We start from the raw sequence: 25760 nt of genomic DNA, 5'->3' as shown, positions 1-25760 counted from the left end.
GTGCAAGTGTTATTTATACGTTATAATTTCATAGAAGTTTGACGTTTAATATAACACTTACACTGCGTGGCCTAATATCACAATCGCTGCAGACTTTTCTCGGTCTAACTCATGTTAGGGCACCGACTGTACCAATAGAAAAAATCTAGGAAGGTCTATATTGAAAAATTAAAATTTCCTTTTTTGAAGTCGGTTGACCACGTGACCTCGCTAGCGCCTCCTAGTGACATTGTAGGCGAAACCGTATGTTGGTCGTTACCATGGTTACGGATTATTATGGATGACACAAATAAAGTCTCAATATTGTTCGTTGTGACGTGTCGAAATTTGATCAAAGTTTATTTCGAGTGTCTTCCTTATAAAACTATTAAACTACCTTTTAAAGTAGTTATAATGGTCCATTTTGTGTTGTTAGAAATTACTATAAACTAAATTTTAATAGAGGGAAAACCTAAAATCGAAGTCGTCAGCTATATTTCTGTGAAGTTTAAGTTTTTTCGATCAGTTTGTCTTATTTATTATAGTTTTTACCTACAATTAATTGTGTGAAATAGAATACTATGTCAAAAAGATAATAGGAAGAATTTCAGAAGGCAGGAATGCACGGTGGATGAGGTGAGCAACTATTTTTAATAGTCCTTGAGGCCAACTTGCCTAATAATTAAGGAGTCCTTCACTGGACTGAAAAATGTTTCATAGAATCTAATAAAATTTTACTCTCGGACGGGAATGTTTCCGACTTTTTAAATAGGTAATTTATACCAAAATCAGTAATCATTATTGCTTCCATAGGTAAGTACATTATGTGTTACATTTGTGGATGTGGATATTGGACAGCTATAAAACCCTCTTTACTGGGAATTAATTCCTCAAAACGACTATTTGGATTTAATTTAATTAGGCTATATACCAATTAATTGTTTTTTTTAAAGGTTTGTGAAAAATGAACCGGTACGTGGTGCTACAACAGCTGGGGGACGGCACGTACGGGAACGTCGCGCTCGCTCGGCGCCGGGACTCGGGCGAATATGTCGCTATCAAGCGCATGAAACGCAAGTACTACTCGTGGGAGGAGGCCATGTCATTGCGTGAGGTCAAGGTATTGTGTTCTATTTTATTTGTAGGTTGGTAAAAAATGAACCGGTACGTGGTGCTACAACAGCTGGGGGACGGCACGTACGGGAACGTCGCGCTCGCTCGGCGCCGGGACTCGGGGGAATATGTCGCTATCAAGCGCATGAAACGCAAGTACTACTCGTGGGAGGAGGCCATGTCGTTGCGAGAGGTCAAGGTATTGTATTCAGCCCTATTACTGCTGGACGTAGGCCTTTGCTCTTAGTTGAAGCTATATTAAGTTCTTACTGGGTAAAGCGGGACTGTCCGTAGAAACGTGACTGTTTTCCAACCGCCGTACGCCGTACGCTCTAAGTCGTACACTACAGCACGGGTTGAGTCTGGCAAACTGACTTCGTTATCAACTTCCTTGCCTGCTGTCACTCATTGGTCAGTCGCTACAAACTGGAAATAAGGCAACTATATTGGTACAAACAGCAACACTTCTAAATGTACATCGGTGGATCTACAAAGGCATAAGGTCCACCGATATACAATTAACAGTGTGGGCGATGGTACCACACCAGATAAATGGTTATTGCTACTTTCAATTTAAGGTACTGTAACACGGGTGTTTTGAAAGGGGGTAAAATAAATGAATGGAAAGCTCCGGCTTGTCAAAAATAAAAACAGCCATGTTAACAAAATAAATTGAAATCAAGATAAAATAAAATAAACTAAATGGAAACCTTGCTGTAGGAAAGCTAGGAGGAGAAACAATTAAACAAATTGATATCTAACAAACTTTATTAACCTAATATTATTATGTAAAAGCTCAGTGGTATAGCTGGGTCGCTTCACAGGTTCATGTTATAAGGTTTACACCAATTAATTAATTACTAAAGACTAAATTTCGAAATACCTAAGTTTTATGCACCAGAACTTTCAAAACTTTAAATTAAAATAACTATTGCTCTAAATCACATTTTAAATTTGTAGCCGAGCGCAGACGCAATTTAAAAATTAAAGATGCATCGGACCGACCTCAAAAACTGCTACCGGACCTGGAGCAGCGGGGAGTGACCTCGCCTATCCCCGGGAAGCTGACTGCTAACCTGGTTGGAGCCGGCCAGTGCAGATGACGTGGGTCAGATCCCACAGCATCATTTTAAAACTTCAAATTCGAAACATCTTGAAACTTCTAGAAACATCAAAAGCTTCTAGAAACATCCCGGCTCCGCACTGGAAGCTGTTAGGACTTCTGGCGGAGCGCTCCCTTCCCTCGAGCAGGAGTCAACTTCAGTGGAACACACCGAAGGACTCGAACTGCTTCCACCATTTTGACCACCATGTGGAATGTGTGGTCTTATCACAAAATAGGGCTCATGCGAGCGTGCGTCCCCGGAGGGGTCCACACATCAAAAGTGCATGTCACCTCAGAATGACCTCCTCATATCTTGAGAACAAAAGGCAAAAAACAAAAGTAGGGTGCCAATTCCCTGAAGACACAAATTCTTCGAAAATTCTGACCTGATTTATCTAGAGAACTCTTTCTTGAGCCTAAGAAATATATTTTATCATTAAATCTAATAATGTTTCATTTCAGAGCCACTTTATCAGTCTGTAATTTCTATGTTTTGTTTTACATCAAAATTGTTTTTTATCTAATAGATCATACCTACATCATACAAAGTTTCCTGGAGTGACAACATAAATATCTCAAGTTTTAATTATTTTTACTCATATGACAACCCCGACAACAGATAAGCATCAAAAGGTGCATCTGAATGCAACAGATTATGCAAAGAAGTGCAATCAATCGAGTTAGTTTGGGATATTGTTAAAATCGTTGAAATAAGAAAAGGAATTCAACCCAAAAATATTAATTTAAAATCTAAGAAAATGTCTACGTTACAATACCCCCCTCCCCGATTTTAAGGTTCAACGTAGGTGAACCGCTCGCTGTCCTCAGCGACTTTCATCCTAAAACAAAATTTAAAACAAAGTGAAGGCAAGAAAACTAACCTACTCAAACTGACCTAGAAAACCTAGAATGTAAACAAAAAGTCTGACGCAACTTCGAGATTCAAAACATACCAAAAATGCTCTAACGAACCCCCAAAAAATCTAAAAGTAAAATCATACTAACGTCAAACAATTTAAAATAACTGCTGTTCTGACCGAACAAAAAAAAATCTAAATAATAATCTCGAACCCACGTCAGTACCACGGAAGGTGAAAAAAAACTATGCGGCCAACTGTGCTGCACATAGAAAAAAACCTCCGTCTATCCTTCCAACCCGTAAACAAACCGTTGGCCTTGTCAGTACAACGCGATAAAAGCTTGTTGTGCTGAGAAAGCCAAAAACCAACCGCCAGGACCGATGTTCAGCATTCCCAAAAAAAAATCTCAGCTAGACCGGGCGAAAATGAGACCTATAGTCCCCTAACTATAAGCCTTCAACGAAAACCTTTGTTGTAACCCTACCGGTTGAGGACACTAAGGCCTGTCCCAACCCTTCAGGTAGACAACAACCATCAAATCAAACCTAAAATAATCCAAAACGGGCCTTTGAGTTGGTGAGGTACACCTGTCCCCCCCAACTCTCCGGAATCCAAAACCGAAACAAAAAAATGGTATACCTAAACAAAAACGAGGTATATAGCAGGTGAGTGGTTTGTCGTCCTTGGCGGCACGACGACTGGTACAAGACGAGGGGTCGTGCGTCCAAGGATAACTACCCTAAACTCTAACCATACTAAATCGAAAAAAATTCAACCATTTGGCTGAGTTGCATTGCGGTAGCAGGCATGAAAAAGGTGGCGGAGACACCGAGTGCCGTTCCAATGCCTTCAAAAATGGCTCATTGGATCGTCAACACGATAAACAAAAGGTACCAAACCAAAAGGGGTACCGCGGTCGATATGTCCAAAAAAGCAAGAACCCAATTTAAAACAGCCCCTCAAAAATGGTAACTGCTGGGTATGAACCCCATACCGACCAAATGCGTAGCCACAAATACGCAAAATTGCACAAAACCGTGCTCGAGTGTGGTAAGCACTCGAAACCTACTACCGAAATACAAACCCTTGGCTATGTTAAGGATTCGCTCTGATCTTAAAAAAAGTGAGCAAGTTGTTTCGCCCCATTAATACATCACGCACTTCACCATACCGTTCATATCTCATCTGTCGCCCCTAACATACTTCACGCATTACAAATCCCGTTCTTCCATCCCCGCAACAAAATTAGTAGTGAATACAGTCAGTGCTGTTCACCACGTACCGTGCATAATGTCGTGATTGGATATTTTACCATAATACCCAACACTCCAAACGAGACAACCGTGAAACAAAACGTTCTTGTGTAGGCGAGGCCTTGGAAAATACCACCTTCTTGAAAACCTACCAAAACTTGTGTCAAAATCCTAAACATGCCAGCCTTATTCGAAATTCCCGCCAATTCTCAAACCGAGATTACAAACTGTATTCTTGGCGAAATAAGGTCTAAATTAAAAAAACTACTTCAAATTAATATATCACATTAAATTTGAGTACTAAAAACCAAATCTCGTAACGTTATAAACCAAAAATCCTATAGTAATATTGTATTTAACTAAATAAATGTCAATATTTAAACAAATAAATTACAAAATCATTTTCCAAAAACGAGCGTTTTTATAAACGCTGAACTCGTTACGAATTAAAGAAAACACTACTAAAGTTTACGCGTTTCCGAACGCACCCTTACTGTGTCAAAAAAAAACAATTTCATGACTTAACCTTACTTTGCACTTTAAACTACAAAGAACAAAACTTTGGTTGCAAATATCATTTTAATTTGGAAAATTACCATCTAATATGAAACACAAGTCTTACGTTGTGTGAAGTACCGTTAAAAACTCGAATTACGGTAAATATTAAAAACGCTAAATCAGCGACTCAAAACTACACAGAGTTAACCGAAAACTACCAAAAATACAGGTAAAACACTAAATCTTGAGATCAGGAATCATCTTATTTCACACGATTTTCCCTCTCCCTTCAAAATCAACGCTAAATGTCATTTCAAAGTCAAATAAACTAAACTAACCAAAAAAATGTATTGCATACCTCAAAATTTAAGTGAACTTGTTACAGATTACATCAAAACCGTGCTGAATTTGGATATTACCACTACAAAACAAAAGGCATCCAGCCATTTCTACAACTGGACTGCCGGATCACAGGAATTTATAATTTTGAAAATGAAATCATGTCAATTGTTCTGGAACTATAAGCGCTAGCACGCCGAAGAAGAATATCTTCATTCTTTAAGAAGTTAAATGATCATGAAACACCACAAGCATCTCGCCGGACACTACTGCCAGACCAGACTTCCATACTAAACTGTTTCCCCTGCGGCTATGCGGAGATTTCTGAAAAACAAAATGCCGACATCGCTTCCACAGCTCCTTGGACCTAGGATGATCTCCAGATTGGCTTGACCACCCTAAATAAATGTACCTATCCATAAGCTGTGAAATTGAGTGTTGCGTTTCAACTTTATTAAACTAAATATGCTACTGCATTGAAATTTCTGGTGCTTCATGTTTACAAAAACTGTGCTGTGTATAGAAAATAAAATAAAATAATGTTAACATAACTATTGTTTTCCTTAACAAACTTGAAATGTGGTGAAATTATTATGCCTTCCGGCTTAACTGTTAAAACATAAAAAATTACAAAATTCATTATAAAACATTTATGAAAGTACAGTTCCATCAAAATTCCAAAAATTCACATATTTATCACCTAAAATATGAAATTCTAACCAAATATAGATTACTACAAGTGATCCCAAGTGGCAAAATTGTGTACTTTTATCTTATGTTACAAAATACCAAATTCCTATTTTTTTATTGAAATTAAATGTTAAATGTGAAACCAAAAGAAATTCTAGTGTCAAAACTTCAAAATAGTATCCAAATTGATTAAAAATACAACACGTGCTATTGACATCTGTCAAGTCAGCAAAATCTTATAACCTCAAAATGTATCATACAAAATTCTATGATTTTCGAAAATAATTTCATGTAAATGTGCAGAAAACAGCATAAATGTGAGCAAATGCCCAAATTATGGTATGCAATACCCAAAAAATCTTTGAAATGTAACAAAATACTCTACAAAAGGTGAGTTAAACAAAATTATTTTCTGGTGCATAAAAATAAATCTAGACTTTTCCTGCAGCAAGTAATTATTTAAAAACCTGAAATCCTTGGGCGCCATTGTAACACGGGTGTTTTGAAAGGGGGTAAAATAAATGAATGGAAAGCTCCGGCTTGTCAAAAATAAAAACAGCCATGTTAACAAAATAAATTGAAATCAAGATAAAATAAAATAAACTAAATGGAAACCTTGCTGTAGGAAAGCTAGGAGGAGAAACAATTAAACAAATTGATATCTAACAAACTTTATTAACCTAATATTATTATGTAAAAGCTCAGTGGTATAGCTGGGTCGCTTCACAGGTTCATGTTATAAGGTTTACACCAATTAATTAATTACTAAAGACTAAATTTCGAAATACCTAAGTTTTATGCACCAGAACTTTCAAAACTTTAAATTAAAATAACTATTGCTCTAAATCACATTTTAAATTTGTAGCCGAGCGCAGACGCAATTTAAAAATTAAAGATGCATCGGACCGACCTCAAAAACTGCTACCGGACCTGGAGCAGCGGGGAGTGACCTCGCCTATCCCCGGGAAGCTGACTGCTAACCTGGTTGGAGCCGGCCAGTGCAGATGACGTGGGTCAGATCCCACAGCATCATTTTAAAACTTCAAATTCGAAACATCTTGAAACTTCTAGAAACATCAAAAGCTTCTAGAAACATCCCGGCTCCGCACTGGAAGCTGTTAGGACTTCTGGCGGAGCGCTCCCTTCCCTCGAGCAGGAGTCAACTTCAGTGGAACACACCGAAGGACTCGAACTGCTTCCACCATTTTGACCACCATGTGGAATGTGTGGTCTTATCACAAAATAGGGCTCATGCGAGCGTGCGTCCCCGGAGGGGTCCACACATCAAAAGTGCATGTCACCTCAGAATGACCTCCTCATATCTTGAGAACAAAAGGCAAAAAACAAAAGTAGGGTGCCAATTCCCTGAAGACACAAATTCTTCGAAAATTCTGACCTGATTTATCTAGAGAACTCTTTCTTGAGCCTAAGAAATATATTTTATCATTAAATCTAATAATGTTTCATTTCAGAGCCACTTTATCAGTCTGTAATTTCTATGTTTTGTTTTACATCAAAATTGTTTTTTATCTAATAGATCATACCTACATCATACAAAGTTTCCTGGAGTGAACAACATAAATATCTCAAGTTTTAATTATTTTTACTCATATGACAACCCCGACAACAGATAAGCATCAAAAGGTGCATCTGAATGCAACAGATTATGCAAAGAAGTGCAATCAATCGAGTTAGTTTGGGATATTGTTAAAATCGTTGAAATAAGAAAAGGAATTCAACCCAAAAATATTAATTTAAAATCTAAGAAAATGTCTACGTTACAGTACCTTAGCGTCTAAAGCAAAATAGATCGTAATAATTACAATTTTATACTTTGAAAAAATACTGCTTCTTCGATTCTTGTTTTTGTTCTTTATTAAATAATGCGATTCTATTTAAGGCGCTCAAGAAGCTGTCACACGCCAACATAGTGAAGCTTCGTGAAGTGATTCGCGAAGACGACACGCTATACTTCGTGTTCGAGCATCTACGAGGCAACTTGTATCAATTGCTTCGCGAGCAGCCGCCCCGTGAGCCTGCGCTGCGAAATGTCCTTCTACAGGTTAGTAGCATTGATCTGTTCTGTCAAATTGTTTTATGCTTATTAGGAAATAGACTAATGGCTCAGTGAGCTGTAGTCCTCACGAGCATATCTTAAATCTGAATAAATATATGGCTCCGCCATAAAAAAAACAGAAATATATTTAAATCATGGAACCTCTATTTCTATGAAATTATGACGTATAAATAAATAGGTAACACTTGCACTGCGTGTGCTATCAAAATCGTTGCAGATTTATGTTGGTCTAACAAGTTTTCTTGTGAACTCTGGTCATATGTTTTGGCCAGCAATCCATGTACGAAAACAATCTCTTCATTTAGTTGTGAATAAACTTTCACCTCCATGGTACAACATCTTTTTAGTGTTCCGTACAAAACTTTGTTTACGGAATCACTTCGGTCTTGTTTAAATCTCATAATGATGCATGTTTAGGTACTCCGTGGTCTAGCCCACATGCACCGCCACGGCTTCTTCCATCGCGACCTGAAGCCGGAGAACTTGCTCTGCAGCGGTCCGGAGCTGGTCAAGATCGCAGACCTAGGGCTCGCGCGGGAGGTGCGCTCCCGTCCGCCGTATACTCAGTACGTTTCTACGCGTTGGTACCGCGCGCCTGAGGTGAGATATAAATATATAGCCTTTCTGGTTGTTAGCGTATATGCCTACAGATTCTACCACCATGACCTGAAGCCGGAGAATTTGCTCTGCAGCGGTCCGGAGCTGGTCAAGATCGCAGACCTAGGACTCGCGCGGGAGGTGCGCTCCCGTCTGCCGTATACTCAATACGTTTCTACGCGCTGGTACCGCGCGCCTGAGGTGAGATATAAATATATATCGCCTTTTTTCTGGTTCTTCGTAAAGGGCTCTGACTGTCTTATTTTTCTAAACCAAACTAATGAGCTGTGACTGTAGCTGTGATTGGTTTAAATTTATTTAACGCCAGGTCTAAAGACCCAAAATTAAAGGGGTATTTTTTTGGGATATGAAATAATAATAGATACTAGGTAAGTAGGTCAGGTAACAGTTGTTGTGTTTGTTTAAGTTACCAGTAAGACAGAAGATTCTAAGTTCAAATCCTGGCAGGGTCGTCATGTAAAGACATGCAATATTTTTGTTTTAATATTATGGGTTGTCGCAAAGTAACGCCTGATTCTATTAATTATTTATGCTACACTGCACTGTAACAAGCAAATATGTGAATTGAAGGTGCTGCTGCGAGACCCGGCGTACGGCGCCCCCGTGGATCTGTGGGCCGTGGGTTGTATAGCAGCAGAGCTGCATACGGCACGCCCACTGTTCCCTGGAGCCTCTGAGATCGACCAGGTAGGACTTGAAAAACATTTTGAATGTCGAATGATGTTATCCGTTGTGAAATAAATCAAGTAGCTTTTACTATTACCTTACGGGCACTAAGAATAGTGCTAGTTCAGTGGTGTCAGAGTGTAACTCACGAATTCGAGCCAATTGTGCAGTCTAACGCAACTAATTGCGACCAATTGCGCGCGTGATGCGAAATCATCAACCAATCGCGTTGTAGCGGTGTCACACCGCTGTATTGGCCCTATTCATGCACCATTTTTATTGCCCGTAAGGTCATCAGCCGTTAGATATACTGGCATTTCAATAGCAAAGCAATTTGCCCCGAGTTCAATAGACTCCACTTTATACGCAGTCAGTGATAATATCAGTCGTATTACTTAATACCTAGGCCCACTTGCACCATTCCACTAACCCGGGGTTAACCGATTAAACCTGTCGTTACCATGGTTACCATTACAATTTGAGAATAGATTAACGGTTTAACCGCTTAACCCCGGGTCAGTGGGTCCTAAGGGCCACTCGCACCATCACTCTAACTCGGGGTTAACGGGTAAAATCTGGAGTTACCATGGTTACCGGTACAATTTGACACTAGGTTAAAGGTTTAACCGGTTAACCCCGGGTTAGTGGGATGGTGCAATTGGCGCTAAGTGTTATAATGATTTGTTTGCAAGCAGACTGGTGGTTGTGCGTGTTGAATGTTTGAGGTTCTGTGAGAAGATGGATGCACGTCCTTCTACTGTTTAAAATGTGTTAATTTATGTTTTTGTAACTTGTGATAAATTGTATACATATTGTATTCTTCTTCTTTAATCTTTAAGTTAGCAGTGCTTTGGTATTTTTTACTGTTATGCTGTTTAACTTGTTTTGAAATAAATAAATAATTTGTTTCAAGTTGTATAAAATCGCGGGCGTCCTGGGCGCGCCGACGCGCGCGTCGTGGCCGGAGGGGCTGGCGCTGGCCGAGGCGCTCCGCTTCCGCTTCCCGGCCGCCGCGCCCGTGCCGCTGGCGCGCGCCGTGCCCGGCGCCGCGCCGCCCGCGCTCGCGCTGCTGGCCGCGCTGCTGCGCTACCCGCCCCGGGAGCGCCCCACGGCGCAGCAGGCGTTGCGGTATGTTTGCCACGCACACCACCTCGACTACTAGCGGCACGTAAGGAAATCGAGGTCACCACACGTACGCCCGCCGCACCCGTACAAAAATATTCTCATGCGCCGAGTTGGATGCAGATGGCGCTGCTGCCGTTGAAAAATAAACATGCCTATTGGTAAACATCAGTGGCGGCGCGTCAAACATATCCATAGGCGAGCCGGGACTAATTTGGCTTACATATTTCCTTTACATCTCTGCTCAAACGTCCAAAAACAGGCAAGCCGGTGGGAATCGGCTTTTATGACGCGCCGCCACTGGTAAACATGGTATCTGGGTGCGTATCGATGGCTATAAACATTTTTATTATAATATCAGTTGCAATAACGCTTATTTAGTATAATTAATAAATGATATAACAACACTTAATATATTTTCATATGATATAAATTATCATTTTATATAAAGATTAATTGATCTAATAACATTTAGCATAACATTCTTCAAGTATAATGCATATTTTCTATACTGAATTTATGATATAAAGTTATTTCATCTAAAGTAGAATTGCTGATATAATGTATTAGATATATAATTCCACATTCGTTATTACAAACTAGAAAAAACGACTATTTCTACATATAACGAACTGCTATTTATAACTAGGTAGGTAATAAGGTTAAGAACTGCGACCCCTACACAAAACCAACCGCTACCGGAATACTAGGTTAGGTTAGGTTAAGAACTGCGACCCCTACACTAAACGAACCGCTAACAGAAAAGTAGGTTAGGTTAGGTTAGATTTGCGTCCATTACACAATACAAACCACTACCTAATCTGCGTTAAACATTTACATATGTCGTCATAAAAATACCTTTACTATATTATTATACCGAATAATGCTTATATAATAATACTTGTATAATAAATGAGCATTATATCACATGATTGTTATAATAAATGAGTGTTATATCAAAAGATAATTATACAAAATGATATTAAACATTTTAATAATATACCAAATGTATATATTACAAAATGAGTTATTATATTTTCTGAAATTATATTAAATGTTGTTATATCTACAGAAAATATATTAATTATTTTTATATCGATCATTACACACCCGGTATCTAAATACCAAATAATATATAATGTGTTCCAGGTTTCCATATTTCGCGGTAGGAACTGAACTCGGCGTGCCGCCGCCACTGTCTCGCGCAAGAAGGTGCGTGATTCAACTTTTATTTAATTAAAAAAAGGTAATGTGGCTGTATACTATACACCGTGTTTTTATTAAATTCCGTTAACTTCGGACTCTGGTTAAGTCCGTTTAAGAAAACTAAATGGCATAGTTAATATATTTTTTTTTAATTTTAAAAAGTTTAAAAAGTAATTAAATGTAGCATATAGCGTTGTTGTAACACGGACATTACATTTAACTCAACCAAACAATTGAAATCTGTGACATATCAATGTCATTTCGGACATCGATCGACCAAGATTGTACTTAAGTTTAGTAGCAAATGTATGAACTCATTCTAAACACTAATCAATATGTAAACCGGCCCTAAGGCAAGTGTACACGCTTGTAGAGGCCTTATAGGAAAAAAATAAATTATTGATTATCTCCAAAATTGAGTTATACTGAATATCGGTGTCTTTGAGAAAGTTACTTGATTTAAGCTCAGGAATGCACTCTTGAAATTAACGGAAATAAAAAAAACACGGTGTATAGACTGTATACTCAATAGAAGTGCGCGAAATTCATAATTTATATCGGAAATCTATCCTTTGCGCCTACATTTTTTACTGACAAATTGCCGTCTTTTTTTATTGACGCTGGCTTGCCAGAGTATATTACAATTTTTATATTTTTTTTATTAAAAAAAACGTGTTGTTATGAGTTAATATTTTGAGAATAATGAGGCTTGCATTTCCAGGAGTAGCGTGCGCGTGGAGCTGGAGCCATCGCCCGCCGCCGCCGCGCCCGCGCTGCCCGCGCTGGCGCCGCCAAGGGACCATTTTGCCGACATTTTGGGGTACGGTTACCTACACATCATAGAGCCCTTCAACGTGCACACTAGCGCCACTACTAAATTATCGTGATTATTTAAATTTCACGAAAGATATTTAAAAAAGGAGGCCGCTACGGACTGTATTGTGTATTTATGTACCTTTTGAATACATCAAACTAGTTATTATGTTGCTGGATTTGTCAATCTATGCGTCCAAAGTAAAAACGGCCGTTTTTGTTTTGAGTTCCTAGATCGACGAATCCTTAATAAACTTTGATTTGAACTTTTTTTTTATTATTGTTATGAATGGGCTTAATCATGGGCACATACTAGCCGGGGCGTAGACGTGGCCTACGATTTAATATATATCAGAACAAGAATCAGTAAAGTGGCTCTGTAAATGGGGGGAATATTTCTTGATCATGGACATTTCACCACCTTATCTACGTGTAGGTACATATCAGTGGCGGCGCGTCAAACATATCCATAGGCGAGCCGGGGCTAATTTGGCTTACATATTTCCTTTACATCTCTGCTCAAACGTCCAAAAGAAGGCAAGCCGGTGGGAATCGGCTTTTAGGGACGCGCCGCCACTGGTACATATAAGTATTTTCGTGCTTAACTTTACCCTTGTGGGGAGCGCCTTAAGGCACCAACCGGATTATTCATTTTAACGTTTTAAGGTGAGGCTCAGGCGACCGTAACTATGGTAACGAGAGAAAAAAAAGTTGATTCACACTTTACATTGATCGTCCTTTGACCAACAAAGAGATCAAATGCAGCGCGGGTGAAGTGTTCGGCGTTCAGGGTTTATAATGATAACACAAGAGTCGAGTAAATACTGAATATATTGGTAGAAAGCGCTGGCCTTATATACTAAGGTTTTAACAGGTTTAATCGAGTGGAAGTTATGGCAATGGTCATTAACCATTGTATAGTAAATTACAGTAAGTCAAGGTTTATGGCATCGTTAACTTAATGTTCTATAAAGTAGTAAAATACATATATGGGAGATAGGCATCAAGTATCAGCTGTATCAGCTGATAGCAGCTGTGTATGATCTGACTACACTACAGCTTTCCCGTTTTTTTTTTTTTGAAGACAAAAAATATATAACAAGTATTATTTTTTGGCTTAAGTGAACTTATATCTATGGTATACATATTGGTTCTTAAAATTATGAATATAATAAAAATCTTACTGCTATCTGGATATACAATTTGCTTACATGCCTATTTCTAAGATTACATGTTCCTTATATGGTTATGAAATACATTGTTGCATTAACATGTGTTTACTTTTATTGAAACTGTTAACTAATATGATATTTATTTGTTAGGCATTATTTATTAATTCTCTGTGTCATGGAGATAGTGGTTCCTTATATGGATGGTGGTATGCGATGGGATGTTAGGTTTTCTGTTACATTATTTATCTTATAGCTAAAAGTGCGGTTTTGACATTTAGTATGTTTCTTACTTATAATTATTCTATGTAACATTAGATATACTACTGTAAACAATGCGTTGCTTGCTTTCTTATGTTCTAATAAGGAAGATGGAGGTCCTTTTTTTTGGATTCTGTCGGCTTGGTAAGTTTAATGGTGATCGGTTTTAAATTGCATTTGTAAAATAAGTAATGTGGATTGTTTGATTATCAGATTAGTTCCGTCGCTTGCTTCGCGGATTTGTGTCGGTCGATCGTGGAACTTATTGTAATTACGTTTGAACTTGACTTGTGTGTTTGTGTGTGTGTTTCTTGTGTCTGGTGTGCCGAAAAGGTGAGTTCTAATAGTAATAGTGCTTTGTTCTGTTTTGGTGTACAATGTTTTCTTTTCCTGATACTAATATTTTTAAATTTTGACCTTAGTCTTGAAATACTGTGTAGGGTTAATACTGGGTCCATCTTTTTCCTTTTTTTTATTAATATTAAGTTTCCTACGTTATTGTTACATGAATTATTTTTTTTCATATTTTTGGTTTTTAAGTTGTTTTGACATAATTACATTATGTCTAGCGTCCTCCTGGGACTTTTGTAATCTATACTTAAGTTCTAGGGAATAAGAGTTAAAATTATAAATTGGGTCTATCTGTTATGAATAATTACGGTTCAGTGTAAACTGATATTTTTAGATGCCGAAAAGTGTAATGATTTAAAAAATTGATTTATAATTTTGATAATATGTCATTGACAATGTAAGGGTTGCATTATTTTTGTGCTGCATGGCTGGTTTTTTTTTTTACAATATGTTCTTACTTAATGCTAATATTTGTACCCTGATTTTGAATAACAGTATATGGCTCTTTTATACATTGGGTAATAATAACTATGTGGTTAAAAGGATTTTTCTACATTGGTGACGCAAAACTCGTATTGTAGTATAATGTAATACTCTAAACTTTTAAATTAAGTGGTATTCTTTTGAGTGAAATAAGTTTTGTATTATTTTATTTATTTTATATATATGTTTTTTTTTTATTATTATTACATTGACCTATTGTGGGTATGGTAAATAGGTTGTTAGGTATCTTTGCGAATTTTCTTCGACATGCAAACTGGTCATTAATTTATTATTATATTATGGACACAATACAACGTGTATTGTATTTACATGTAAGGTATTTTTTTTGTGATTGAATTGGTTTTTTTTTTCATTAATTTAACTTATTTTTAATTAAGTATGTATTTTTATTTTTATTTAATTGATTTGTTTATTATTATCGCTATAATTGTAGGTATTTTTTTAATGTTCGTTTTACGTTTATTATTTTTTTATTTAATTAATGTTCTTTGTTTTAATTTAATTTTATTCATAAATATATTTATTATTTTGTAAGCAGGCAGGCAGTTGTGACAACTGACATTGCCTGTATCCAGTAATCATTAATAGTTATCGTTGACAAGTAGATGTATTGATGTGTTTGTCTGATTTATTTTTAAATTGGTTCGCATTTTGTGCTGAAACCACATCTTCGGGCATACTTACCCCCTTATTCATAAACGTTTACTAAAGTTGACGAGCCGATAATAATCGTTTGTCCCTTTCCATCATACCAATACGTCGGAAAGGGACAAACGATTATTATCGGCTTGTCAACTTTAGTAAACGTTTATGAATAAGGGGGTTAGTACATAATTTATTGTATTATTTATTTATTTTCTTCTCTGTTTTGATTGATAGTTGTTTTTTTTTTTAGTATAAGGCTATATTTGATTTTTATATGTATATATATTCATATATACTTTTTTTACAGGCTGTTTTTTTTAACACATGTTTATATTTATAAACATACTATGTGTCCAAGGACCTCCATGCAAGGTAACTCGACCCTATCATGATGTCTCAAGGATTCAGTGCTTGTAAAAGAAAAATATTATTCTGATGTGTTATAATGTGTATTATTTTCCCTGGGGTTTTTCATTTATTTCAATTTAATTTTTCATCAGAATTATTGCTCGTGATTTGTGGAAAATTATTTATTATTGTAATAATTCATCGCCAATGAGCCATTTTGCAATGTCTGCATTGTGTAATAATTGATCGCCAATGAGCCATTTTGTAATGTCTGCATTGTGACCTAATAATTGTAAGCTGACTTTGTGATACTTGTCACCTGTCTTTTAAAAAGTACACAGCGCTCAAAGCTAAAAGCTTTTAATAGTTAGCGCTCTCGGTCGGCCGACCTTTTTTTTTACATAAAACATATTTATTAAGGATACAAAAATCAACATGCAATTGTTTGCATGGACATTATTTATTATAGCGCGCTAATACATATTACGCGTTAATATGTATTGCCAGACATTTGTTTTCACACATCGGAACAGCAAAAAAACTTTTCCGTGTGCCCAAGGAGTCTCCACGATTGATGCTCGATCGAATCATGGTCAGGTTTCAAGGGTTATTGCCTGGTTGTATCCTGGTGTACCTTGCTTACATTATTTAATTCCACGAGCTACCCCATTTTGAAAGGAAATCGTCATTTTGAAAACTTAAAGCATATAAGAGTCACAATAAATTTTAGTTGATCAGGCTAATGGTTGCAACACTTATGTGATTTAGCTCCCTCAATGTGATATTTATATTTTTCCTTTCTCTTTTTTTTTTGTCTTTCATTATATTTAGTGTATAGCTTTTCGTATAGTACCTATATTATGCCTTGATTTTCATATTATGTGTTGCGATTATTTTTTAGTTTAAAACTCTAATAATGCGTTAAGTGTATGAATTGTTTATGGTTATTTATTTTTCTTCTTTCTATGTAGGTAGGTACTCGAAATTTGAGATGACATAGCATATGTTGCATGTTCATCCGTGGTGCATCCCATTAATCATATCATATGTTTAAGTTGATTAGTAGCTAGTGTTGATATGTTTGTGTTACTTTGTATGTTTTGTTGTTATTGGTAATTTGTTGGATGTGAATATTGATTTTCTTAATTAAATTTTTGTATTTTCCCTTATATTTGGTTATTATGAGAGTGGGGACTGGCTGATGGCATGTTCTTATTTTTATGCAATCTCTAATTAGTTGAGTAATAGATCCGTGGACTGAATATTATTGATATATAAATGTAAGTTAACGTATGTTAATGTAAGATTGTTATTTATTTACTTTAGATTTAAAAACAAAATATTTATTCTGATTGACTACATGTCATAGAAATAAGTTATACCGTTATTTAAAAAAAATTGAAATCAAATTTGCAAATTGAACAGATAATAATAAAAAAAATATAGAGTTTATAATTCGCATTAAAGGTATTAAAGTCGTATATGTAAGTTGAAATTATTTGATCTAAAATAATAATAATATTCTGTGTAAGTAATGTTTTCATGTATAAAATAATAATGTGTTTTGTAATTGTAATAAAGTGTTGACATGTAAAATACTTTTAATTTACCAATAAAAGTTTGATTGATTGATTGTAATAGCGAAATGATTTGATTGGGGTTTTTTTTTTTTGCTTTTCTTTTGGAAAACATGAAATTAATTTGTAACTGGTTAAGAGGGCCTTTGCAAAAATATATTAAATATGTTACGTATTGAAAACCAAATGGTGTGAAAGCTAAGTTTTTGAACGTTAAATTGGATAATAATTTGTAAAGATAATAAGTGATGCCGTTTTATGTGTGGAATAATAGATTCTAGTGTTTGTCAGTTAGTCCAAGTTAATGTTGGGTTAGTGTGATAGTGGTTTTGTCTTTACGTTGGGAAATGGGTTTGTTATGTTTTAATCGATGCTAAATAATATTATTGTTAAGGTGTTTTTTTTTATTGTGGTGTTTTAGATACCTATATGAAGATATATATGTTAAGTTAATTGTAAAGATGGAAATAATGGAATGCACCCCCGTCTCAGTTATTAAAAATTGCTGATTGTATAAAGCTGTTTGAGTTAACCATGCGACGCCTTATATGTGTTTTGTTTGTTTTAATTTTGTTTATGTGTTTTAAAATTTAACGAATGATGCCTCGGTTAAATTTATTGATGGTTATTAGAAAATGTTTTTGTGTTATTAATTGTTTTATCTTTGCAAGTTTTTGGTATTTAATTTTATCTATATGTATGTTTTATTACTTGTTTTATTTTAATAAGTTGTTGATATTTAATTTTATCTAGATGTATGTTTTATTACTTGTTTTATTTTAATAATTATTATTTATCGTCAACTGGTGAATATATATATTTTTTTAACATATATTCATGTCTTGTTTTTCGTCATCAAGTAGTAATCGCAAACTAATTATAATTTTATTAATAGATAAATAGATAGTAGAAATTGAAATATCGCTCGCAGATGGATCTACATGTTTAAAGAATAGATTATACATAATTATGATTATAGATCTATCTTTACATAGATAGATAGATTATGAATTTGATTAATATTATCCTTAATGATAATTTTAACTGATAATTTTAATAAGACGAGAATAAAAATCCTTAAGTAGTTGGTGTGCTTGCTTACTTGTTAGGTTTGCGTTTGGCTGCGGTATACGTGACGGCTTCGGTATTGTCTCCTGGAAGTGTGGGCTCTGCCATGTCCATGAGGTGGCTGGTGATCCGGCCGAGTTGGTAGTTGGGGTCGACGGTGAATACCTGGTGTTTTTGTGGCCCACTGGACTGTTCTTGTTGTGGCTTTCTGTCCCGTGGTATCCACCGTTATTATTATTGTTATCATAGCCCCTGAGCCGCTGTGAGCTTGGCTAGTGCTTGCGCTGTTGGACGCTTTGTTTGGAGCAATGATGACTTTTCCTTTTTGGCTGCTCATGACCTTCTGGACGTAATCTTCTCCCTTGACGAGCTGAACGTACGCGCACCGGTCGAACCAACGCGCGTGCTGCTCCCATGGGACGTCGTCCTCCTCCCAATCCTTGAGTCCTCCGTCGCAGTAGAAGCACTTGGTCTTGTCGCTCTGGCCGGTGTAGTAGAAGCCGGCCTCGGCGAGCTCCTCGGGTTTCTGCTTCATGCTCTTGGGCCAGTCTTTGAAGGTGCGGAGCCGGGCGGCCTTGTTGTTGTAGCGCGGGTGCGGTTGGGGTTTGGGGAGCACACTGGCGCCGGTGGCGGGCGGCGCGCACATGCCGCACTCGTCCTGGCCTGTAGTCATCTGGTGTTTGCTGTTGGGCACAGGCGGTATTGGTAGAGGCGGCGGGTCTGGTTGGCTGGCTGGGCTACGGGGCGGCGTTTAAACTGGGGCTGCCTCGAGCAGCCCGACTGGCAGGGTCGCCATGAAGTGTTCGGGCTAATCCTCGAGCAGCCCGCCTGGCAGGGTCGCCATGAAGTGTTCGGCGTTCAGGGTTTATAATGATAACACAAGAGTCGAGTAAATACTGAATATATTGGTAGAAAGCGCTGGCCTTATATACTAAGGTTTTAACAGGTTTAATCGAGTGGAAGTTATGGCAATGGTCATTAACCATTGTATAGTAAATTACAGTAAGTCAAGGTTTATGGCATCGTTAACTTAATGTTCTATAAAGTAGTAAAATACATATATGGGAGATAGGCATCAAGTATCAGCTGTATCAGCTGATAGCAGCTGTGTATGATCTGACTACACTACACGGGTCTGCAGCCCAATATCAACCTTCATTCATTCCGACTAGGTTCACGATGACGCGCCGCACACGATACGTCCTGGCCGCGACATTGCGCGACTGGCTTCAACTAAGAACCACTCCAAGGTCGCGGTCCGGGGCGATAGTCTGTTACCACTTTTACAACTGCGTCCTTAAAGTAGCTAACACACTATCGCACCGCACCAAGGTCATAGTGGGACGCACCCATAAGTAAGAGGGAGAAAGAGATATCGCTTTCTCCCTCTTACTTATGGGTGCGTCCCACAATGACCTTGGTGCGGTGCGGTAGTGTGTTAGCTCCTTAAGGCGAAAACCATAGGTGGGAACGAAGGGTGTCTCGTTCGCTGCGTCTCGCTCCAACCTATGGTCGTCGCCTTAGCCGAAGTCAGTCGCGTAACGTCGTGGCGAAGACGATAGGCGTGGCATTCAAAGGTCGAATATAAATTGCAGCGGTGAGGTGGTGCACGAGTCGCGCCCCTCAGAGTCTCTCCGGCGCGCGGACACGGCGGCGGCGCGCGGGCGCAGCGTGCTGGCGCCGCTCCCCGCCGCCGCGCCGGCGCCCGGCGCGCGCGGCGCCGCCGCCGCCTACCTCGGCGCGGCGCGGTACGTCGCCGGCGCCAGGATCGACACGTCGCTGTTCCATCCGCTCGCTATGCGCTCACACCACGGTAACTATACTACAGATATAGTCCCTCCGGCGTGCAGACACGGCGGCGGCGCGCGGGCGCAGCGTGCTGGCGCCGCTCCCCGCCGCCGCGCCGGCGCCCGGCGCGCGCGGCGCCGCCGCCGCCTACCTCGGCGCGGCGCGGTACGTCGCCGGCGCCAGGATCGACACGTCGCTGTTCCATCCGCTCGCTATGCGCTCACACCACGGTAACTATACTACAGATATAGTCCCTCCGGCGTGCAGACACGGCGGCGGCGCGCGGGCGCAGCGTGCTGGCGCCGCTCCCCGCCGCCGCGCCGGCGCCCGGCGCGCGCGGCGCCGCCGCCGCCTACCTCGGCGCGGCGCGGTACGTCGCCGGCGCCAGGATCGACACGTCGCTGTTCCATCCGCTCGCTATGCGCTCACACCACGGTAACTATACTACAGATATAGTCCCTCCGGCGTGCAGACACGGCGGCGGCGCGCGGGCGCAGCGTGCTGGCGCCGCTCCCCGCCGCCGCGCCGGCGCCCGGCGCGCGCGGCGCCGCCGCCGCCTACCTCGGCGCGGCGCGGTACGTCGCCGGCGCCAGGATCGACACGTCGCTGTTCCATCCGCTCGCTATGCGCTCACACCACGGTAACTATACTACAGATATAGTCCCTCCGGCGTGCAGACACGGCGGCGGCGCGCGGGCGCAGCGTGCTGGCGCCGCTCCCCGCCGCCGCGCCGGCGCCCGGCGCGCGCGGCGCCGCCGCCGCCTACCTCGGCGCGGCGCGGTACGTCGCCGGCGCCAGGATCGACACGTCGCTGTTCCATCCGCTCGCTATGCGCTCACACCACGGTAACTATACTACAGATATAGTCCCTCCGGCGTGCAGACACGGCGGCGGCGCGCGGGCGCAGCGTGCTGGCGCCGCTCCCCGCCGCCGCGCCGGCGCCCGGCGCGCGCGGCGCCGCCGCCGCCTACCTCGGCGCGGCGCGGTACGTCGCCGGCGCCAGGATCGACACGTCGCTGTTCCATCCGCTCGCTATGCGCTCACACCACGGTAACTATACTACAGATATAGTCCCTCCGGCGTGCAGACACGGCGGCGGCGCGCGGGCGCAGCGTGCTGGCGCCGCTCCCCGCCGCCGCGCCGGCGCCCGGCGCGCGCGGCGCCGCCGCCGCCTACCTCGGCGCGGCGCGGTACGTCGCCGGCGCCAGGATCGACACGTCGCTGTTCCATCCGCTCGCTATGCGCTCACACCACGGTAACTATACTACGTCAGGATCGGTCGCACCGAACTGTTCGTATCATTAAACGGTTCGCAAAATTTTTATGTATGGAAAGTATGGAAAGCCGGGGCGCGCCGGCTGACGTTGATCGGTCTGTCAAATGTGGCCGGCGCGACTGGCCCGTAGTGCATAATTGTTTTCCATCGTTTTTTCACGGAAACGTGCGAACGTGTCCTTGCTATTTTAGTCAATCGAGTCACGGTACAAAAGTACTGAGGTTGCCTGAAGTAGCATGACAAATACGAACGTTACCCAGAAAATACGATGGAAAACATATCTTGTATCAATGATTGCACTCGGCGCGGCGTTGTCCGGCGCGAGGATCGATATATCACCGTTCCATAATCCTTTTCGCTATGGGAGCCCATTATACTATGTATGTACAGTCACCTGCAATAATATGTTACTCTTCGAACGCCGCAAAAATATGTGACACGCTCTTATGGCTCTACAATTAAGATCGTGTCAGATATTTTTGCTGCCTTCGTTGTGTAACAAATTATTGCACGTGACTGTACTATATTGACCATTTATTTGTAGGTATTTATTTTCTACGTAGAATACGAGGACGAGGAAGCTTGAATTTACTACCTTCGCTATTTGGTGCGCTTTTTATTTATACTTAGTTGGTCAAGCAAATCTTGTCAATAGAAAAAGGCGCGAAATTCAAATTTTCTATGGGACGATAACCTTTCGCGCCTACATTTTTTAAATTTGCCGCCTTTTTTACTGACAAGATTTGCTTGACCATCTATATATAAATTACAGAGACAGCGACGGTGGGCAGCGGCGCGCCGCGCGTGGACTGGGCCGCCAAGTACCTTCGCTGACCCCCGCCTCAACCCCCAACGGTCCCAACACCAACATATACTATTTAACCTTATGACCGCTAAAGACGTCATCTTACGCGCGCAGTTACAGCCCAATATAAACCTTCGTGCCTTCCCATAAGGATCACGATGGCACACGATAGGCGGCAGTTTGCCCGCCAAAGACGTCTTATCTTATAGGTTTACAATGGCGCGTTGTAAGTATGTATATACCTAATTGGCTCGGCGTTCTATGGGTTAAAAACATGTGCACACCGGCTGAGCGTACTTGGACGTGTACCTTGTAATATACGGATCCTTATAAGGGCTCCTCTACACGATGGGCCAACGCCGGCCACTCCAAGGGTCGCATTTATGCGTTAGAGGGAGCAAGTGATATTGCTATCTCATTTCACCGCATGGCTGCGTCCCTAAGAGATGTCATTCCGCTTGCGTGACGTGTGCGTGCAAGGCACCAAAATTAGAAATGGGACATGGCCGGAAGAAGGAGAGAAGGAAATATTCGCTGCAGACGGAGAAGTCTCGGTAGCTCAGTTGGAGTGGGCGAACTTTGCTGGAGAGAGAATACTCGGGGATATACTTTACCTTAGAAAGATTGTGTAGACAAAATTGAGTGAGTAGGTAGTGATGTGATGTAACGGTATTATAGCCACTTCAATTTTTACCCTTAAATACATGGAGTATTTCACTGATACTAGTTCGTTTTTGTAGCATCATTACAAAGAAGGTAAGCGATCTTGAAATGTCTATTAATTGAAAAACGCTTATTAAAAATCAGTAGTAATGCTTATGAAAGCAGAATATAAATGATCGTATTATATTCACAAATTTCATAATTGTTACATATTTGCTGCGACTTATGTATACATAATTTGTAAGTAATGTTTTTATGTATAAAATAATAATGTGCATTGTAATAGAAATAATGTTCTATTTTATCAATAAAAGTTTGATTGATTTATTGAAAATGTGTTTTTCAATTGAAAGACACAGATTGTTTACCTTTTTCCTACCGCTAAAAAAACCAACATTTTGGATGGAAAAGGAAACCATGTATTTTTTTAGTAACATGTCTGTAGTGCACTATTTTTTGTTTAATGCATTTTTTTTAACTGAAAGAAATGAATGCATTTTAAGGGTTGAAAAATAATCACATATTTGGTGTGTAGTTCTATAGGACTGAGACATCATCAAATTAAGTAAAATAATTTAATAAAATATTTGTTGAAAATCCATTGTTTTTCACTTCATCTTTCTTTTCCTCATTTCACCTATATATAACCCTGACCAATGTAATACATATTTTGAAGATATTTAAATATTTGATGTGCCCTCAGTTGAGCAGATTAATACTTAAATTGCTGAAGACCTGTATTATTTCTCCTCCCTCTACTGAGGAGTCGGATTGCTATGATAAGTTCTTGTCAATAATGTCATTTTTGGTACAAGCTTTTATCGCTGACTGTACTTTTCCACAGGCAACTAATACTCATCGAGACCATTCTAAGAACCCCAAACACAATTAGTTTGTGTTGTTTTATTACAGAGTTCCCATGGCCACCTCCTGTCTCCATCATATCAGCTCCATTATGTCATATTGTCATCATAATAGGATCGGCTCAATGGGAATCGGGAAGGGGGTCAAATTTAGCTATAAAAATTTGAACATCAATTACTTTATCCTTTCATGTGTGTGGTGGTCAAAAATTGTGAGTTCATTCTTCAATTCTGTATACTTTAAGACCTGAAAAAATTGTTCTCATTAAAAATGCAAAAAGATGACTTAAAATTTTGTCAGGATCCTTTACATAAACTGTTACACTCTTGTTACACTACATAATAATAATTGTATTTTATTATGTAATTAGTTTTAAATGTTTATAATCACATATGGATTATTTCTGGAATAAAATTTCATTCATTCATTCATTCATTCATAATAGTTGTGGAGGATAGGTTCCAAACTTAAATAAAACAAGTGAGGACAACTTCATACTATTTATATTATATTATTTACACATTTCTTCCATATAAAATCTGACAGCAATCAACGAAGAGCATGTCCTTGGACATGAAAGTATGTACAGTGGTCACTCATATTTGAGGTAGGGCTTGGAGTCGAGCGGCGGAGCTTGTGTGGGTGGCGGAGGCCATGCCTCGCCCACCCAGTTGTAGACCCGAGGCTCCGGCAGCACGTTCCAGCCGAGCAGGGCGCCCCGCCCACGCTCACGCTTTGGCGAAGCAGTACTGATGTTAACTGATACACCTTTGATAATATGGTCCTGCCCACACAGCGATTGAGCCACCTCTGGGTCCAGGAACGTTACAAAGCTGAACGCGCGGAACGGTTTGGGTACAAAAACATCTGTCACCTGTCCAAAGGCAGTAAAGTAATCGCGAAGGTCATCGGCGGACAGGGCCTCAGTGCAGCGGCCCACAAACACTTTGCGGGGTGCGCCGCCACCACCCTCTTTACTGTTAGGCACGCGCACGTCACACCAGCGTCCGTCGATCAGGTGCCGCCGGCCTAGCGCACGCAGCTGCGCGCCATAATCCGCAAACTTGATAAAACCAAAGCCTTTACTGAGTCCCGTGGCAGCGTCGCGCTTCACCTGCACCATCAGCAACTCGCCGAACGCGGCAAAGTATTCGCGCACCGCATCCTCGCCCGTCTTCCACGGCAGCCCCAGCACGATGAGGTCGGAGCAGCGGGGCCGTGGATCCTCGGGCTCGGAGCGCGGCTCGGGGCTAGCGCGGCGGGGGAAGGCGCAGAAGTAGCGGTGTGCGGCCCAGCCGCCCGGTGGTGGCGACAGCCGCTGGTCCACGAGCCGCAGACCGCGCAGGCGGCCGGCGACACGGTCGCGATACTTGAGCCCGCTGGCGCCCGCGAACTGCGCCGCCACGGTGCTGAGCAGCAGCGAGCCGTCCTCCTCGGTCGGTAGCTCGATGGGCTCGTCCTGCTCGCCCTCGCTCACCAGCACGTACTCGATCGACATGACGTTGCTGGGCCGCTCCGCCCCGAGCCTCGTTATCTGGCCTCGCTCACACGCCACGCTCGCTCTCGGGTCGGATCCAGCCACAGCTGATCCACATGTTTACATGCCGTTCCGGTCCTGCCGGTGCTTGAGAAGCTAGGGCTTCTTGAAAGAGCTATTTCGCGACTTTGACTACGCGTATAATTCCTATTTCGTGACGTATGACGTGACGTTTCATGTCAAAAATATTTGTCTGCTGCGCTGCGTTCGGAAATCGGAATCACGTCCTTATACATATTTGCGTTCGGAAATGTGTAATAACGTTCGTTACGTAACGATCAAAACGATCAAGTAACGATTAGCCCCCTCCAGACTATGCGCGTGAATCGCGGGCGAAGCCGCAAACGCGAATGTGGAGTCGATTTCGCTGTCTGCGAAAATCGACTCCACACTCGCGTTCGCGGCTTCGCGCCGCGATTCGCGCACGAGTGTGGAGGAGGCTATTCACCAAAGATTCACGCACTAAATGTAGAAGGCCCTTCATAAGGACTAGCCTTCTACAACCTGTAAAGGCCCCAGTACACAATGGGCCATCGCCGGCCACTCCAAGGGACGCATTTATGCG

At 40.8% G+C, this 25760-nt stretch overlaps 2 protein-coding genes and 1 long non-coding RNA gene across 3 annotated transcripts; 2 read left to right on the top strand and 1 right to left on the bottom strand.

Moving 5' to 3' along the window:
* The first annotated feature begins 186 nt into the window (after window positions 1-186).
* LOC134668684 (serine/threonine-protein kinase dyf-5) lies at window positions 187-23391 on the top strand. Its single transcript, XM_063526125.1, has 11 exons — window positions 187-615; window positions 933-1291; window positions 7738-7899; window positions 8332-8514; window positions 9103-9219; window positions 10112-10326; window positions 11470-11532; window positions 12248-12346; window positions 18569-18961; window positions 19858-20075; window positions 22099-23391. The coding sequence occupies exons 2-11, from the start codon at window positions 1136-1138 to the stop codon at window positions 22158-22160; spliced, it is 1668 nt and encodes a 555-aa protein (XP_063382195.1). The 5' UTR covers window positions 187-615; window positions 933-1135; the 3' UTR covers window positions 22161-23391.
* LOC134668586 (uncharacterized) lies at window positions 4853-5698 on the top strand. Its single transcript, XR_010098811.1, has 2 exons — window positions 4853-5037; window positions 5194-5698. It is a non-coding gene; the product is annotated as an uncharacterized LOC134668586 (long non-coding RNA).
* Window positions 23392-24144: 753 nt separating the features above from the next.
* On the bottom strand, window positions 24145-25378 carry LOC134669125 (TAR DNA-binding protein 43-like). Its single transcript, XM_063526666.1, has one exon. It carries the CDS (start codon window positions 25154-25156, stop codon window positions 24251-24253), a length of 906 nt encoding a protein of 301 aa, XP_063382736.1. The 5' UTR covers window positions 25157-25378; the 3' UTR covers window positions 24145-24250.
* Between the last annotated feature and the right edge of the window lie 382 nt (window positions 25379-25760).

The sequence above is a fragment of the Cydia fagiglandana genome, chromosome 11 (assembly GCF_963556715.1).
Source record: "Cydia fagiglandana chromosome 11, ilCydFagi1.1, whole genome shotgun sequence".
Classification (NCBI taxonomy): Eukaryota; Metazoa; Arthropoda; class Insecta; order Lepidoptera; family Tortricidae; genus Cydia; species Cydia fagiglandana.
The sequence above is the reverse complement of the archived record's forward strand: the minus strand, read 5'-3'. Positions and strand labels throughout refer to the sequence as shown.